The sequence below is a fragment of the Macrotis lagotis genome, chromosome X (assembly GCF_037893015.1).
Source record: "Macrotis lagotis isolate mMagLag1 chromosome X, bilby.v1.9.chrom.fasta, whole genome shotgun sequence".
Lineage (NCBI taxonomy): Eukaryota > Metazoa > Chordata > Mammalia > Peramelemorphia > Peramelidae > Macrotis > Macrotis lagotis.
Genome location: NC_133666.1, coordinates 483,348,376 through 483,366,594, shown reverse-complemented (window position 1 = coordinate 483,366,594; position 18,219 = coordinate 483,348,376). Strand labels below are relative to the sequence as shown.

The 18,219-nt window shown below is 31.7% G+C and overlaps 1 protein-coding gene across 4 annotated transcripts in view; it reads right to left on the bottom strand.

Moving 5' to 3' along the window:
• The window catches only part of CCDC102B (coiled-coil domain containing 102B), an 836,813-nt gene that overhangs the window by 577,496 nt on the left and 241,098 nt on the right, over positions 1-18,219 (bottom strand). For all 4 annotated transcript variants that reach the window (XM_074208366.1, XM_074208368.1, XM_074208367.1 and 1 more), the window contains one exon: positions 16,812-17,021. In XM_074208366.1, the coding sequence (XP_074064467.1) occupies positions 16,812-17,021 (210 nt within the window). The remainder of the gene's footprint in view (positions 1-16,811; positions 17,022-18,219) is intronic.

Below are 18,219 nucleotides of genomic sequence, written 5' to 3'. Positions count from 1 at the left end.
AAAAAAAAAGAGGGGGAAGTTCCTGTGGTCTGCAAGACCATCCAATGATAGTTATGTGAAAAAGTGGAATGGTGTTAATTAAGGGTTAAGTTGGTCTATGATATTTCAATGCTGGCTCATGCACTCACTTATCCTATGAACATGGGTGAAAACCAGACCCAGTAAAACCACAGTTCGACTTCTTTCATATAACTAGTATTTTATGGTCGTACAGACCACCAGAAGTTTTTGTTGTTATTTTTTAACAAAAGATATGCATATAGAAATTAGGATGACTATTTTAAAACATTATCTTTTTCATGTCAAAACTGGAAAAAATGTCCTTTGAATCATTAAGATCTGAGATAGCCAAAAAGACCCAATTATATAACTTATTTTGGGTTCATAAGTCAAAATCAAGTAGCTTAATGAATTTAGTCAAAAGAAAGAGCAGATTCTGGCATATATTTTAAGTTCCTAACCTTTTTTTTTGTATCTTGGATCCCTTGTTAGGCATTTAATATAATAGGCTTCATGAATGACTGATTATAAATGTTACCTGAAATCTTAGAACAATTATATTGGAGGGCATGAGGTATTATATAAATTTCCCCTTTTCTCTCAAAATTAGAAATTATTTGGATATAGAGTAATGATGTAGATTGTATCTAGCAGACTAGTGTCTAAATGCAGATTATATTAAGTAATTTATTCATTTCTTCCTCTGTGCTTCTACTTATGTTATCTGCAAACAACTATACCTTACCAACAAAACTTTGTATTTCCTCCAAGGTTCAGATTGTAGAGACAACATTTTTATGAAGCTTTAACCAAAACGCTGAGGGTATAATCCTGTTTCCCTTTTCTTTACAATTATAACATTTAAAGTCTATGAATCACAACTGACTATCAATAAACTATGAATGAAAGTTAGGGAATTGGAATTTAGGAGAGATCTGACATTTCGTCCTACCTTTGGTTCTTATTTATAGGATTCTAAGCAAGTCCCTTGACTACTCTGAGTATCAGTTTCCTGCTACTTTGTATTTATTGTATATGACTTCATTATTTGTCTCACAAAGTTGTTTTATAATATGTTTTATAAACTTTAGAGATTTATTAATGTAAATTATTACCACATAATTTTGTATGGGACCTCATTTTATTTCACAACTTTCTCTTGTCTCTCAAATTATGCAGCAAGGTCCTTAAAGAATAGTGAACAAAAATTCAACTGCTTTTCTATCCATTTCAATGTTGAACTGTAGCAGGTGGTTAATAAATGCATATTAAAAACACCAATGAATTCATTAAGACTTAAGGTCATGAATACACCTAGGAATGTCTCAGGAAAAAGTTAGGTACTCCTTGTTTGGGGTCTAATCATTAAGGGACATGACCTACTTTCTAAGGGATAATGAAAATTCTCATACAATTTAATTCAAGTCTAGTTACCAATCTGCTATTCAAATTTATGTCTCCATAGAGGACACTTCTTCATGTGTAGTTGATGAGATTTTAAGAATTCATTTTATGACAAGTGAGTTCAAGGAAGGAGGGAAGGTTCTGAAAATATATCCATGAGCTGAGGTTCCCTAAGAACAATAAACCATTATCAGGTGCGTGCTAAAATAATATCATCCTAGAACCTTGGTTTATTATTAAGTTACATAAGAAAAATGACTAGAATTCAGTTGAAGGTCCTTCAAAACAACAATAGTAATTTTCTGACATTATCCTCTCCAATGCACTATAGGGAGAAAGTTATGCATGAGTTACTAATTGAATCAAAAACCCTAATGGAAAATCCAACTGCCTGAAAAGCTCTAAGTTGTAATTACTGTTGTCCTATGACCTTGGTAAGCTTTTTCAACTGATTAATCAATTACAATTGACTCATCAGAGATTGCTGATCTAGATAATTCTTTGGTTAATTATTATTTTTATTACTTATAATTTCATTTTGATCTTTTAAAATGGAATTCACAGAAAAATAGTTCTGGATCAAGTTGTTATCCTGCTATTATTCTATTATAATTCAAACTTTACTGTTGCAAGGATGGATTAAAAAAGTTGTCTTTTAAAGCAGAATAAATTAATTTGGATGTAAGCCTACCCTTAGTAGGCTTGTTGAAACCTTTCTCAGTATGACATGAACAGTAGACAAGATAATAGGGATAATATGAACTATATCCTTTATACAATTTTTATAGCCTTGTCTAAGACTCTATATTTTGAAAACTTTTTGTTTGGAGATTTTGAATATTTGATTAGGAAACATCCATTAAAATATTCTACTTTTATGACAATGATAGATCAGATCATTGTGAGCAATAATTTTGTCTCTGGAAAAAATCTTGTTTCCAATAGTTTATTTTTATTGTTCCCCAAGAACTTATCTGTATGTGATATGGCATTTTTAGCATAAAATATAATGAACTAACAATGTATGATTCTAGCAAACAGATTATGTCTCTTAGATATAGTTTTTGTTCATTTTTTACAATATGAAGCAATATGTTGCACAAATTTCTACCATCTGCTTGAACAGCATACTCAATCAATAAATTTACCTCCTTAGGAATGACTCCTTTGTAATCTCATGTGGCAATGACATGACCCTCGATTGCTATCATATATTTATTTTCACAAATAAATTCACCTTTATGCAGCCATTTGATTGAGGACACTTTTGTTCAACACATTGTTGCTTGAGTTTGTGCAGATGTTGTCTTTGTAAGATTTCTTGATTTCATTTTGGATTTTCTATTTTTTCACAAGGATCTTAGGGAGGTATGGCTACCCCCAATAAATATAATAGAATGTATCTATAAACAGCCTTTAACATTGCTCAGTAAAATTATTCTTGGCTGTGTGAAAAGTATTTTTTAAGTTTATATATATGTTCAAATAATATGAGTTCACTTTCTCAATTTTTAGCAAGGAAATGTTACAATTATGTAAGCATAAGTCCTTATTAATGTGATTATTATTTTCTCGTTTCTAAAACATTTTTCCATTTGTAAAATATTTTAACAAAATTCTGTGAGGTAGGTAATCATAGCATTTTTCCTTTTCCTCCTTTTTTATGGATGATAAAACTGATTCTCAGAGTGATTCAATAACTTGCCCAACCAGTTACAAACAGTTAGAAGAACTAGGATTCAAACCTACATCTTCTGACTATGAATCTGAATTTTTTTCCCACTCCACCACACTATAGTTAGAGTTAAATAAAATTTATCTCTTAACAAATATATTATTTATATCTTAAAATCAGTTTTTGTAGGGGGACAATTAGGTGGCACAGTGGACAGAGAATGGGCATTGGAGTCAGGAGGACCTGAATTAAAATCCAACCCCAAACACTTAACAATTACGTATCTTTGTGAACTTCGACAATTCACTTAGCCCCATTGCCTTGTAAAAAGCCAAAAAAAATCAGTTTACATATAAAATACAAACATATATATATATGCCTACTTATATTTTAATTTATACATATCAATTCAACTGAATCATTTATGTTCTAGATTCAAGGGTTATCCAACTTGAGGTTCTCTTAGGGTCACAATAAAATATAATAATTTTTCAAGGGTGACACCCAAAGTAAAAAATAGAGTAGATTAATATAATAGTTAATTTGTAGTCTTTCCTTAGTTAAGTATATAGAAAGCATTGAGAAAAGTCATGGTACCTTTAACTTCTTAGAAAGTGGGGGAATGGGGTGTCATCATGATAGGCAAAGGTGCAAAGTGCAAAAGCAAACAAAATAAAAAAGCAAGAAGACAACAGTATAAAGGTAGGTGTATACTGACTAGTCTACATCATACAGACAGAAGGTACCCTACAGATCAAATAAAACTTCCATGCCATATGTTCCATCTGTAATACTGCTTAAAAACACCAAAGAAAATTAACATCAACAAGATTATTTATTAGTAATGAAATTTAAAAAACTAATATGCAATACATACAAATTGTTATGTTTTCCCCTTGTGAAAATTAAAACACACAGGTGGGCTGCATAAAATTGTACTGCTGGCCATATGTGGCTGGCAGGCAGTATTTTTTTTTCAGGTTTTAGCAAGGCATTGGGGTTAAGTGGCTTACCCAAGGCCACACAACTAGGTAATCATTAAGTGTCTGAGGTCAGATTTGAACTCAGGTACTCCTGACTTCAGGGCCAGTGCCCCATCCACTGCGCCACCTAGCTGCCCCTGGAAGGCAGTATTTTAAGCAGCCCTGCTTTACTTCATTCCATCTCTTATATCCATGCATTTGTGTTAAATATTAATATTTATATTCATTGATCATCAATCATTTTTTTCAGTTAGGGCTAATAAAGTCAAGATTAGAACTCACTATTTGAAAAAATTGCTGGGAAAACTGGAAAACAGCATGGCAAAAAACTAGGCTTAGACTCACATCTTATCCCCATGCCAAAATAAGGTCAAAATGGGTACAGAATTTTGACATAAATGGTGACACCATGCATAAATTCATAGACTATATACATGTATATATATATATGTATGTATATTAAAAATGCTCCAAATCATTATTGATTAGTGAAATGCAAATTAAAACAACCATGAGGTATCACCTCACACCATCAGCTTGCCTAAAATGACAAAAAGGGGAAATGATCAATGTTGGAAAATTTGTGGGAGGTTTAGAACATTAATGCATTTCTGTTGGAGTTGTGAAAGTATCCAAACATTCTGGAGAGCAATATGTAACTGTGCCTAAAGGACAATAAAACTGTCCATACCCTTTGACCCAGCAATTCCAAGTCTAAGTCTATATATCCAGAAGAAATCATAAAAATTTGGAAAAGTCCTACGTGTTCCAAAATATTCTTAGCAACTCCTTTTGTAGTGGCAAAGAATTGGAATTTGAGGGGATGTCCATCAACTCGGCAATGGTTAAACAAGTTATAGTACATGAATATTATGGAATACTATTGTACTATAAGAAATCATCAGACTCTAGAGAAACATGGAATGAATTACAGCATATGACGCTGAGTGAAAGGAGAAGAACCAAGGAAACAATGTACACATTACATTATAAGATGATCAAACCTGATAGATGCAGTTCGTCTCACTTGGTCAGAGACCCAAGACAACCCTGTAAGAGTGGCTATGGACATTGTTATCCCCATCCAGAGGAAGAAAACAAAACAAAAAAATCCTTCAGAGTCTAATGAACACCACATTCACTTTTTAAAAAAATATCTCATGTATTTCTTTCCCTTCATCCTAATTTCTCATACTGAAAATAACTGATCTATAAACATACTTAACAAATGTTTATGTACAATGGTAACTTGACTGCTTGCCACTGAAGGAAGGGGAGTGGGAAGAAAGAGTGGAAGAAAATTTTGTAATTTAAAAATATACATATGCATATGGTAGATATGGAAAAACCTTCATAATATATCATTGAAATTGGAAAAATAAAATATCAATAAAAAAATTCAAGGTTATAGGATCATAGATCCAGAATTAGTTGAGAATTTACAGGCAATCTAGTCCTAACCTGTCCCATTACAAATGAAGATCAGAGAAATTAAATAGCTTGTCTGAGAATGTACACATAATAACCAGTGGAGCTAGAATTTGATTTCCAGGCTTTTTGATTCCAAACTAGCATTAACTCCACTGTATCATGCTTTGTAAACTATTTCTTTAAGATTTGTAAACCTACTAACATTTTCTAATTAGTAGAAATGGGGAAAATAGCAATTATAGTAATAAAAATAACAATGCATTTAATAATTATCTTTGTGTTAAATATGCATCTCATCTGTCTATGTGTAGAACTATTGTGCACCAGTTTTGTATGAGTAGAAAATATGTAAGATTGAGAGCCACAGAACATGTTTCACATTTACTTTTTTTTTTTAGGATTTTGCAAGGCAAATGCGGTTAAATGTCCTGCCCAAGGCCACACAGCTAGGTAAATTATTAAGTATCTGAGGCCGAATTTGAACTCAGGTACTCCTGACTCCAGGGTGGTGCTCTATCCACTGCACTACCTAGCCAACCCTACATTTACTTTTGATATGATGCATAGAAAGTCTTTGACTTTCTAGATATCAGTTTCCTCATCTATAAAAATAAGGGAGCTAGATAATACTACCAATGTCCCTTTGAGTTTTAAATATTTGATTCTATGATCTCAATAAAGTTTTTATGACAAATTATTTGTAAAAATGTGGTTTCTTCTATTTTATGATACAGATAATTATCTTTCTTATACAATGAATCTACAATTGCATAAAGAAAAATATATCTTTTCTTAAATAGAAAATATGCATAATTATTGAAATCCCTTAAGATAGAAAGGTAAATATTAGACTTTATCATTTCAGATGAATCCACATTTACTAGAAAGAAAACATTACTTGAAATCCTGTAAATTGAATAGTAGATTTGAAAGGGTCTTAATTTTAGTGTAATCCTATCTCATTGTTTTTATAAATACAAAACCTAAGCACTGCTATTTCATGTCTAGTTTTGTAGAAAATTATTTACCTGGTTAGATTTAAAATCAGAAGGGGTCTTGCTACTAATATGTGTGAGAGAAAGTGTGTTAGTAGAAAAGGTGCTGGCCATGAATTCAGTAACTACTACTTCCAATGAGATTTAGAAGTTGTGATAATGTGCTTATTATATGTCCTCTCTAAGTCTAATTTTTTTCACCTTTACAAATAATCCATGATGATCATCAAATGATATAACATACTTAAAATCAGTATATTTGTAAAGACTTTCTTTGTTAATCATTATAATTTAATTTAATCTTTATTTTATAAATAAGAAAATCAAGGCCCAAAAACCATCTCTATCATGTTCTTTCCTCTATGTTATATGACCTTTTTTAGGAGAGTGGCTAAAATATCCTTGCAGATTACTTTGTTCTAAGCATAAGAGAGGGAGTTGGGGGAAAGAGTGTCAAACTTTAAATGTTAAAAAGCCATTCTGAATTTTTTAATGAAAGAAAATAGCTATAATGCCTTTCTTGTTAAAAGCCTAACCTTTATAAGGGAGATATGAAATATACATATAAAATCAATTAAGCTAGAACCATATTAACACTAAGAAAGTCTTGAAAGTAGCACAAAATCATTCCTCCTTAAAGTGTGATCACAGTTAGATTTCCAACAAATTTCTTTAGAAATATCATTTAATCAGGACATATTGAATTGGGGTTCTCTTCATTTTCAGTATTTGCAGTTCTAATCAGTTTATTATGTATAACATTTTATGTAATATTATCATCAGGCCTTGGCTCAACTTTACATTTAATATATTCATATAAATTTAGAATTTCTAAGTTGGAAGGGACCTCAACAACTAGGTGTTACAAACCATACCTGATAAAATTCCCTTGCTACAACAAATTTCATCCTTTTACTTTAAAGCCTATAGTGAGAGAGAGGGAGAGAAAGAGAAAGAGAGGAAGAGAGAGAGAGAGAAAAGAGAGAGAGAGAGAGAGAACAAGAAATCATGAGAAAAGGAGAACTCACTACCTTCAGAGAAATTCCATCATCCCATTCCACTTGGAATTAGCTATAAATGTTTAGAAGATGGTGCCTGCTTGCAGGGACATACACACACACACACACACACACACACACACACACACAGTCACATCACCACCACAACATCCATCATAGTTTTTCCTTCTGTGGCCAAAAAAAAGTTTAGTTCCTCTATCCCATTACAATCTAAGTAAAAAGAACTAATATATTTCCCTGAGCTTTCCCTTTTCCCAGATTATACAACCCCAGTTTATTCAGTAGTTTCTCATTCCCATGGGCATCATTCTAGTTATCTTCCTCTAGACGTGTGCCAGCTTATCAATACCATTTCTGAAATATAATACTAAGAACAGAACACAGAACTCCAGATGTGTACTGACTAAGGCAGAGTACAGAAGACCTATTATTTAGTTATCCTGAAAAACTATGCTTTGTCATGCAACCCAATATTGCATTAGCTTTTTTGGCTTCCATATCATATTGCTGACTCATAGCTTTGGAGCCTGCAGTCCACTAAAACCACCAGAACTTGTTTTTCAGATCAAGTGCTGTCTTTTCTATACATAGGATATTGATTTTGTGAATGTTACATAAATTTTTAAATGAAATTTTATCTTATTTGACTAGACCCAACTTTCTGGCTTATAAAGATCTTTTTTTGTATATAATATACATATTCATATAATCCTACATCTAAACTGTTCTTCCTAGTTTTCTGTCATCCAGCAACTTAAAAAGGATGCCATCTATCATGCTAGAATTTTTTTTTTAGTTTTTTTTTTTTTGCCAGGCAGTGGGGGTTAAGTGGCTTGCCCCAGGCCACACGGCTAGGTAATTATTGTTTGAGGCCAGATTTGAACTGAGGTACTCCTGACTCCAGGGCTGGTGCTCTATCCATTGTGCCACCTAGCCGCCCCCTCATGCTAGAAATTTTTTCTCATTTAAAAGAAACTATCAAGTATAATGCACTACCCTACTAAAAAAAATTGAAAACTATTGTAAGAAAACTCAAAAGAAGATAATCTAAGGATCAAAAACCATCTATCCTAAAGTGAAGCTGTGTTGGTGATATCATTCTTTTAAAAACTTTGAAGTTTGAGAGAAGTAGCATTTTGCACATGGTAGGAGCTCACCAGTTAAAATAAAAAATACATAACTGAAATCATAAAGGAACTTTTAATTTCCTCTCTCAATAATGCCTCAACTGAGCCTACTTTAGTTCTAGATTTATAATCATCATTCAATCAACATGTATTTTAGATCTCTTCCTCCTTCAAAAAGTGATGCCTTCACTTAACTAATCTTTGCATTTTTTTAAAAAATTATGTATATCCTTTGACCTATCAATACTCTTAGGTCTGTGTCACAACATGATTAGGGAAAAGAGAAAAGAACCTATATATTCTGAAATGTTTATTGTGTCTGTCTTTGTAATGCAAAGAATTGGAAATTGAAGGAATACCCCTTATTGTGTACTTGTGTTTTTTGTGAGTGTGGGTGGGTGGATGTGTGGGTGTGAAATGGTGGTGCATGGTGGGGAGGCAGAGAGGAAAGTAGTTTGGAACTTGAACTATAACAAAAATAAATAAAGTTAATTTTTAAGAGCATTGCCCTTAAAGCACAGGGGGACTTGACCCCTATAATTTTGGGCATCTCTTTGACCCTTAATTTCCTCATCTGTGAAAATAGAGATGATTCAATTTAATTCAATTTATTAAGCACCTGTGATCCAATAGATTCTGTCCTAATTGGTGTAAGGTATAGAGTATATGCCTTTATTGTAGAATTTTTGTGGTCTTTTTTTAAAGGAAATTCAGAATTATAAAAAAGCAACATAAAACCAAAAAATAAGCCAAAGAATCCAAATCAGAATTTAATATATTATTCATATGCACTATGTAAGCTTGACATTTTCTTGTCATTGGTCATATTAAGGAAAGAATAGTAGAAGACTTGGGTCATAAATGGGATATTGAATGTTGATTTTCTGGATTATATATAATAATTTAATCATAATAAACTATTTTTATAGTGATTATAATGCTACAGGAACTATGCTAAGTACTTTATCTTTATTGTCTAATTTAGTCTTTGCAGTGATATAGGAAGTAGATCTATACTCCAGAAGAGGAAACCAAGGCAAACAAGGTTAAGTGACATCCCAGGATCACATAGATACCAAATGTCTAAGACTGACTTTGAATTCAGTTCTTCCTGTCTCCAGAGCCAGTGCTCTACCTACTCCATCACCTAATTACATTTAGGCATTTACAAGACAAAATCAAGCAATGTTTTAATGACTTGATACAATAAACACAATATTTGTAAAAGTCATATCCATAAAAATGTAATGCTATATACATTATCACACCTATGATCATGACTTTAGTGTTGTCACTGTATTACACATGTGTATATTTATATATGTATATATACATGAAGATATATGCATACATATACATATATGTTATAGAAGTATATATTGCTATGAATATGTGAATATTCAAATATAGTTTTCTTAACAGTAGATTTTTTTATCTAATCAGGTTTGTAGGTAATGACTTTCTTTTCTAAGGATAGCTAAGAAGGTTATCTTAAACTTGGATTTTGCCTCTTCCTTTTTACTCAAGATGATTGAAAGTCAGGTAAATTAAGTTATTGGGGGGAAAAAACAAAATCACACAAGCTAATACTTAAATCCATTTGAGTAGTTTGCTGAAACTTAATTTTAAGGAAAATTGTATCTGTCATTGTCTTTTTTTGGCAAAGCAATGTTAAGTGACTTGCCTAAAGGTCATACAGCAAGGTAATTAAGTGTCTGAGGTTGGACCTTCTGATTCCAGGGTCAGGGTTCTATCTCCTGCACCACCTAACTTCCCCTTAAAAGCAATAATAAACTAAAGATGATAAAAGATAGAAATAGACAATGTTAGAATATCTATGAAAAAAGTGGAAAAGCTAATGCAATATTGGTGGATCCATGAATTACTCTAATCATTCTTGAAAGTAAATTGGAAGGGGGTAGCTAGGTGGCACAGTGAATAGAGCACTGGCCTTGGAGTCAGGAGTACCTGGGTTCAAATATGACCTCAGACACTTAATAATTACCTAGCCATGTGGCCTTGGGCAAGCCACTTAACCCCACTGCCTTGAAAAAAAATCTAAAAAAAAAAAGGAAGTAAATTGGAATTACAATAATAAAGTAACTATATTGGTAATAACATTTTATTCAGAGAGTTATTATCACTGCTAGACAGCAAGGAGGTCAAAAATGGAAAGGTCCAATATACTCTAAAATATTATAAAATAGCATTTTCCTAAATATGTTTAATAACAAAGGACTAGGAACAAAGCCAATGTTTATAGTAAATGATCAAATTATGAGAAATAAATACAGAATATAGCTTTGCTATAAGAAACCATTAATTTATAGGAAGGAGACAATGTGGAAAAACTATTTGAACTAATGTGAAGGAAATATATATAAATATATATATTTATTTATTTATTTATTCTAACTAAATTTGATCACAAAGAAAAGACAGAAAAGACTGCCTCAGCAAAGGTGAAGACTGCAGAATATGGTTGTGGACATCACATTTATTACTGAATTTGATTGACAAGTTAATTAACTTTGCTGAATTTCTTTTATTTTTTGCTAATTTTTACATGAAATAGGCTCTGGAAAGGAAAGGGAAAAGGAATATTTTGGGAAATTAACATGATGCAAAATCAAAATATCAATAAAATAGAAAAAACATAAAAAATGAAATAATAATCTAAAAATTCAATTTTTTTCTTCTGTTGTTTTCTATTATACACATTTTACTTTGTTTATACAGAGCAAGATACAACCCAAGGTGTAACTCTTCAACACAGTTTTCCTTTTATAGATATTATTTGGTATTCACTTTTATCCTCCAGCTTGTCAGATACAATTCTAGAGACAGGAATTGCTGGCCCAGCATGTAGGTGAGAGAAGAATTAGGTAAGGTTCTAGCTAAATAACAGCACAGCAGTAAAATTTGGTTCTGCTCAAATAAGTATTTATTGGCTAAAGAGCATTGCATTGATCTTTATGGGGATATAGAAATATATGGCATGGGGCCTAAGTTGTAATCTTCTGGGGGAGGGAGTCATACACATACAAAACAATTTAGGGTAACATAAGAAAGAAAATACTGAATTATATATAGTTAAAGGTTCCCAAGCATTCATTTAAATAATCATTTATAAGACACCTTTGGCACACATAGGTAGTACAGTAGATAGAGTGCCAGATTTGGAGTCAGGAAGACTCATCCTCCTGAGTTCTAATCTAGTCTCATATACTTTACTAACTGAGTTCAAATCTGGTCTCATATACTTAACTAACTGGGTGACCCTGGAGAAGTCACTTAATGCTGTTTGTATCAGTTTCCTCATTTGTAATGAATAGAAGGAAATGGCAAAGCTCTCCTTTGGCTAAAAAATATACCCAAATTGGGTTATAAAGAATAAAACATGAATGAAAAATAAGTAAGAACAAAAGTAAGGCACTTGCCATGTGGCATGAGCTGAAGGATGTAGAACTGAAAAAAATGAAATTCTCTGCTTTCAAGGAACTTTTAGTCTAATAAGAAAAATACATCATGGCATATAGTAAGTTCCTAATTAATCTGATTACCTATCTTTCTTTCCTTCTTTCTATCTATTTATCTATCATCTGTCTATCTATCTCTCCTATCTATTTATCACCATGATTAAGCTGCTTTCTCCCTCTGACCCTTTCTCTCATTAGTAAACTCTTTTTAGATCCTCTGTTTTTAGGAAGGGCCCAGATCTACCTCCTTCAATCTCTGTATTTCTTTACCATTACCTTATGTTGGAACCCCTCACATAAAGCTTTTTTAGGTCTTTATCTTTTTCCCTATGAAAATGTAAACTACTTGAGGGCAAGAATTGTCTTTCTTTTTGCTTGTATTTGTTTCCTCAGTACATGTCATAGGAGAGTTTAATAAATGCTCATTGACTTGCATTGCTGAATTGTATGAAATGTATCTATTTCCTATATCTTTAAAAGAATCAGGGGCAGCTAGGTGATGCAGTGGATAGAGCACCTACCCATTAATTAGGAGAACCTGAGTTCAAATCCAGCCTCAGATACTTAATAATTACTTAGCTGTGTGGCCTTGGACAAGCCATTTAACCCCATTTGCCTTGCAAAAACCTAAAAAAAAAATAAAATAAAATAAAATAAAAACAATCCTCCTTCAAGCAGAATTCTTGTTTTCTTTGAAGACTCACCTCCCTTATCAAGGTATTTGGTTCTGTCTGAATTTGCATATATTTTGTATTCCTTACTACTACTGCCTTCTAACCCCACTCCTAAGAGTGAAGAATTAATCCCTTTGTCTTTGTATCTCCTTCTACTAACATAGATTCCTACACTTTGAAATAAATGTTTATTGAATTTGTCAAATAAGGGTAAAGCAAAGATCATATTCGTGCAATAAGAACTATCTGAAATTAGAAACATGAAAGCACAGTAAAAATATTAGAAAGATTATAAACATTTAAGCCATGGCCACCACAATGCAACAATGAAAATTAGCTAATATATGTCATGTACATGAACAGAACAAAAGACCAGAATATTTTTTCACTTTTCAAATGGAATTGTGCAGATACTCTGAAGATGTAATAAAGAAAATGCATTTTAATAGAACGAATTCCACCAAATGTATTATATTCTGTATGCCAAAATTAATCTTAGAATATTCATTTCACCTTTATTTTTATAATTATTATTCCTGCTAGGTTTGGGGGCATAAGAAGGAAATAATAAATCATTAACCATCTGAAACTAAGTCAAAAAGAGGGAAAAAAGGTCACTATAATATGTTATTACTTACAGATACATATTTTCTAAGTTTGTTTCACTATTTCTATTCTTAAAATTAACCAATGGGATCTATTTAAATTTATATTAACATGTTATTTTTCAAATATTATTATTATTTTAAAAGCTAAACATCATTTCATAGGGAGTAATCAATAGTACTATGCAAAATCCATCATCTGATCTTAGTTGATTTATCAATTTAGCTGAAGCCATGGAACTATGCCATCTCCACCAGAAGAAACAACAGCACAAACATCAATAGAATTAACCTTTTGGGAACAGTCACTGAAGGCTTAGCAAATGAAGAACTAATCTATTTACTAATGTTTAAAATGCAATTTACCCATTAAAAAGTCAGATCTAGTTTTCTTAAAACACATACATTGTCATCATAATATAAAAATAGATGTATAGGCAGCATGTCTGCAAAGAGATTGAGAGCCTGAAATTGATTCAAATAGTTCACCTGAAAGAACCTTTCTCCATCTTAGCCTTTATCTTTTGAATCACTATTGCACTTTTTGTTATGAAACTATGTTCATCTAGCATCCAGTCCAGGGAAAGGACAAAGAGATGGGAATTTGCTTGAAAGTCCTAGTTAGAAGATTAATTCTCTATATTTCAATTCTATATTGGCAAGTTCATTTAAAAATATTTCATTCTGAGGCGGCTAGGTGGTATAGTGGATAAAGCACCGGCCTTGGAGTCAGGAGTACCTGGGTTCAAATCCGGTCTCAGACACTTAATAATTACCTAGCTGTGTGGCCTTGGACAAGCCACTTAACCCCATTTGCCTTACAAAAAAAAACCTTAAAAAAAATTTCATTCTTCATTACCTTTTGTTGAAAGAATTTTACATTAAAATTTTTCAAAAATATAACTCATTCTCAATTCTGATTGATAGTATACCTGGATATACACATTCTACAGGTACTTTATGTTGTTTGAGAAGCTATTTTAGAAATAACAACCTCAAACAAAAGTCATAGTGAAAAAATAATATACTATGAGAGTAATTTTTATTCATTTAGAGGTCTAGAAATTGGAAACTACTTCTAGTCCAATATAAAAAAGAAAAACATATGCTTGGCTTTATTAGCATGCTTGGCATAGACATGGTTGAGTATTCTAATAATAAAATTTGAACTGTTTTGGATAATATAAAGACCTAGAAGATTTGATGGCTGACTGGTATAAAACCTGCTCATATGATTGGGATAAGGACCATAGGAGAGGATTTTTAAGCCAAAAACAAACAAATAAACAAATAAACAAAAACAACATAAAACAAAAAATGAAGAGTTTTAAGCAACAGACTATCCTCCTTGTAGGAAATAATTTCTTGAGGTTATGGACTTTTCATGATTTGGGCGAAAGATTACTCAAGTCTTTTTTAAAAGACTAAAAATTATAGAATAGTATTAAAATGATTTAGAATCTTCAAAATAATTTAGTCATTCTTATTGGAATAAGGCTGATGAGATGTTCAGATTCAAATGTCCAAACAGAGAAGTATAGACCAGAATTCCACTGGTCCAAGAGGAACAAAAATTACCTGGAGGTTACACATGGTTAGGATCTGGCAAATGGCAGGCATGCCAAATACTCTTTCTCTTGGTTTCTAATTATAACCCTATTGTCATATGACATTTCACTTTGGTATATCCTAGGAAAGTATTCAAATAATTTGGTGGTAGATCTTTGCTCTTCATTTTATATTTAGCAGGAAGATCAAGGTCATTTGTGACATTTTCAGATAAATTCTGAATACATAACCCTCAAATACAGGATTAATGTGCATGCTAGAACAAAATAATTTTATTATTGTGTTAGTAGTTTCAATGAATACCAATTTATTGAAGTGCTATGAATACCTGTAATAGACTGAAAACTACAATCAGCAAAGATAATGGTTCAGTTTAAAGATTAAATGTAGCAACCAGTGCAATATTAAAAGGTGACATTGCACTGCTTGCTTTAGTGTGGAAGACATTAAGAGGAAAAAAGTATAAAGAAAAAAATGTGGCATATTAAGAATTATAGAATTTTCAATTCTGACCATTAACATTTTAGAATTTAATCATATTTTCAAAATATAATAGTTTTCAGTCCTAAAAAATCCACACTTTGAAAATAGAAAACTGGAAACCTGTCAAGTTATCAAAGACAGTGAGTAAATCAATAGTGGTATCATGCCTTAGAATCTTTATGAGCTTTAAAAGGAAGAAAATATGGTATGGAAAAAAAATACAAACTTATTTTAAAACAAATTTCCTCCTCATCTCTAGCTCTCCAACTTACTAGCTCCCCTCATAGTCATCTCCTTCATGAGCTCTTTCTTTATTTGCTCTCCCTTAAGCTGTATTCTTTCCCTTTCCCCCCATATTATGCTACATTTACTTTGGCTATATTTTATATTTAGTTATTTGACCTGAAATTTGACCTGTCATTTGACCTGAAATAATGTTCTTTTTAAGATGAAGGACAAATTTTTTCTATATTTATAGTCAGTGCTGTAGTACCCAGCATACAGTAGATATTTAATAATTCTTGTTGATCAATTGATATTTTCCAATAAAAAGGAAAGAAAATCACATGCTTGATAAAGTAATCACAAATAAATTACACTAAAATTTATACTGTTACAAATAAGTGATAATATAAAATACATTTTTACAAATAAATGATAATACAAATTATGAATTACACATTCTAAATCATATAAACCCTTTATAAAATTATAAAGAAAAATTAATTTTAGGCAATTCAGGTTTTTTTGAGTGATTATTTTGAATTACATATTGTGGATCGATCTCTGTATGAGGCAACAGCTTCTAACTTTTTAAAATTATATTTAGTTTCTTTTTTTAAATCATCTATCTAATCTTAATTATATATGAATCCTCAGGGAGAAGCAAACAACAGGCCAAATCAAGTGTTTACTAAGATTGTTGCTGACTATAGATTTCTAAGTAATTACTAGAATTGATAGAACAAGACAGTTGGTGTGAATAAGGTCAATTGCTTGGAAAATGCACAGAGAATGAAGCACAACAGGCTTAGCAAGTCTTAAAGACTGAATAAGTTTTTCTAAGACTTCTTTTCATTAGGGGAAAATCTTTGAAACCACAGGTTTCTTGAAATCCTTGAGAGGTTTTGACATAATATAAAACTTCAATCCAAAATCTCTCATGCTCTAAGTTTTCAAATTCATGAACCAAAAAAGTGATTTTACAAGTTAGAGAATAGAAAACTTAGCATGATATCTGTCTGTTTTCATCTTAGTAGAAAAGAAACAAGTCAAATTTAGCGACTTAGGTCAAACTTCAAAATAATAAGGCATTAGAAACAGGATATATGAAAGCAAGAAAATTTGATTCAAAGGAGAATTCATACCTTGTTTTTGTCTAGCAGTTCATTATGTGATGCCTTCAAATCAGGACCTTGAGAGGTTGCATCTAATAGAATTTTTCTATCCAAAAGCTCTTTCATTTCTTTCACCTGGGTCTTTAACCTTCTATTATCTCTTTCCAGTCCTTGTTTTTCTGTTTCAAGTATTTCTCTCTTGCCCCACTCAGAGGTATTCTCAGCCTGCAGTCTCTCCAGCTGAAAATACACAATAAAAAAACCAGCATGAAATACCTGTAAATGCCACACTACTAAAGGATTCAAACAAATAACACATGCTGAGGAGTTTGATGGCAAATTCAGAAAAGTAATTGCTACATTTATATTTTTAATAATATGTCCTTGAGAAGTTAGAGGCAAAATACCATTGTCTGAAACTTCCTTGTTTGAGAAGCTGTTAAAATCACTAAGTTCTAAGGCTAAATATGTTCATGTATAAACTGAATCTCAACACAGTAACTCTAGTTACTTTGCCAATCTTTATAATAAACAGTCAAACTAACTCTATGACAATCTGTTTAGTCTTCATTAGTCCCTCCAAGTAAACTCCAAGTTGACCTTTAAATAGAAACCATAGATAATCCTACCCATTCAGGCAGAGATAATCAAGGGAATAATTTAATTATAAGGGCATGTTTCTATAAACCATATCTAGGTAACTTTGACTTACATATGAACTGTGTGCCAAAAGTCCATTAAAAGGTCTTATTTATTTCTTGTAAGACATTTTGATAAATGATCATTAATTTCACAATTTAGTGTATAATAGATCATAGGTTTACTGAAGCAACAATAGCTGGAAATAATATAGGACTTTAAATTTACAAAACAATTTACCTAACATACATAATGCTATACTCACAACCACCCCGTGAGATACTACTACCATTGTTCTCATTTTAAAAATGAAGAAATTGAGGCAGACAGGATTACAGAGATGTCAGGGACCACACTGCTAAGTAAGAAACTAAAGCAGCCAATATTTAAATTCATATTCCTAACTCCAAGTGCAGAACCCTAATCCAAACCACCATCTACTTTTCTTTCAACAGTCAGATCATCTGAATACTTCTGATCACTGAGGTTGACTAACTGGAATGCAGAATAAAAAATAGGAAAGGTGGTATTCAAAGCTCCATAGAATGCACCAGTCAGTGCCTGAGAAAATAATTTTAGAAGGCTCTAGAAGAGGATTACTTATCCTGCAAACTTCCCTAAACTGCTTTGTGCTTTTAAAATATTTTAAAAACTATTTCAATAAATTTTGTTTCTTTTGTAATCCCATATTTTTATTACACATTTTTATAAACATTATTCTGAAAAAGTTCATAGTTTTCAAAAGACTTCCAAAGGGATTCTTGGCATCAAAAAACTAATATATCTTGCTCTAGAAGGT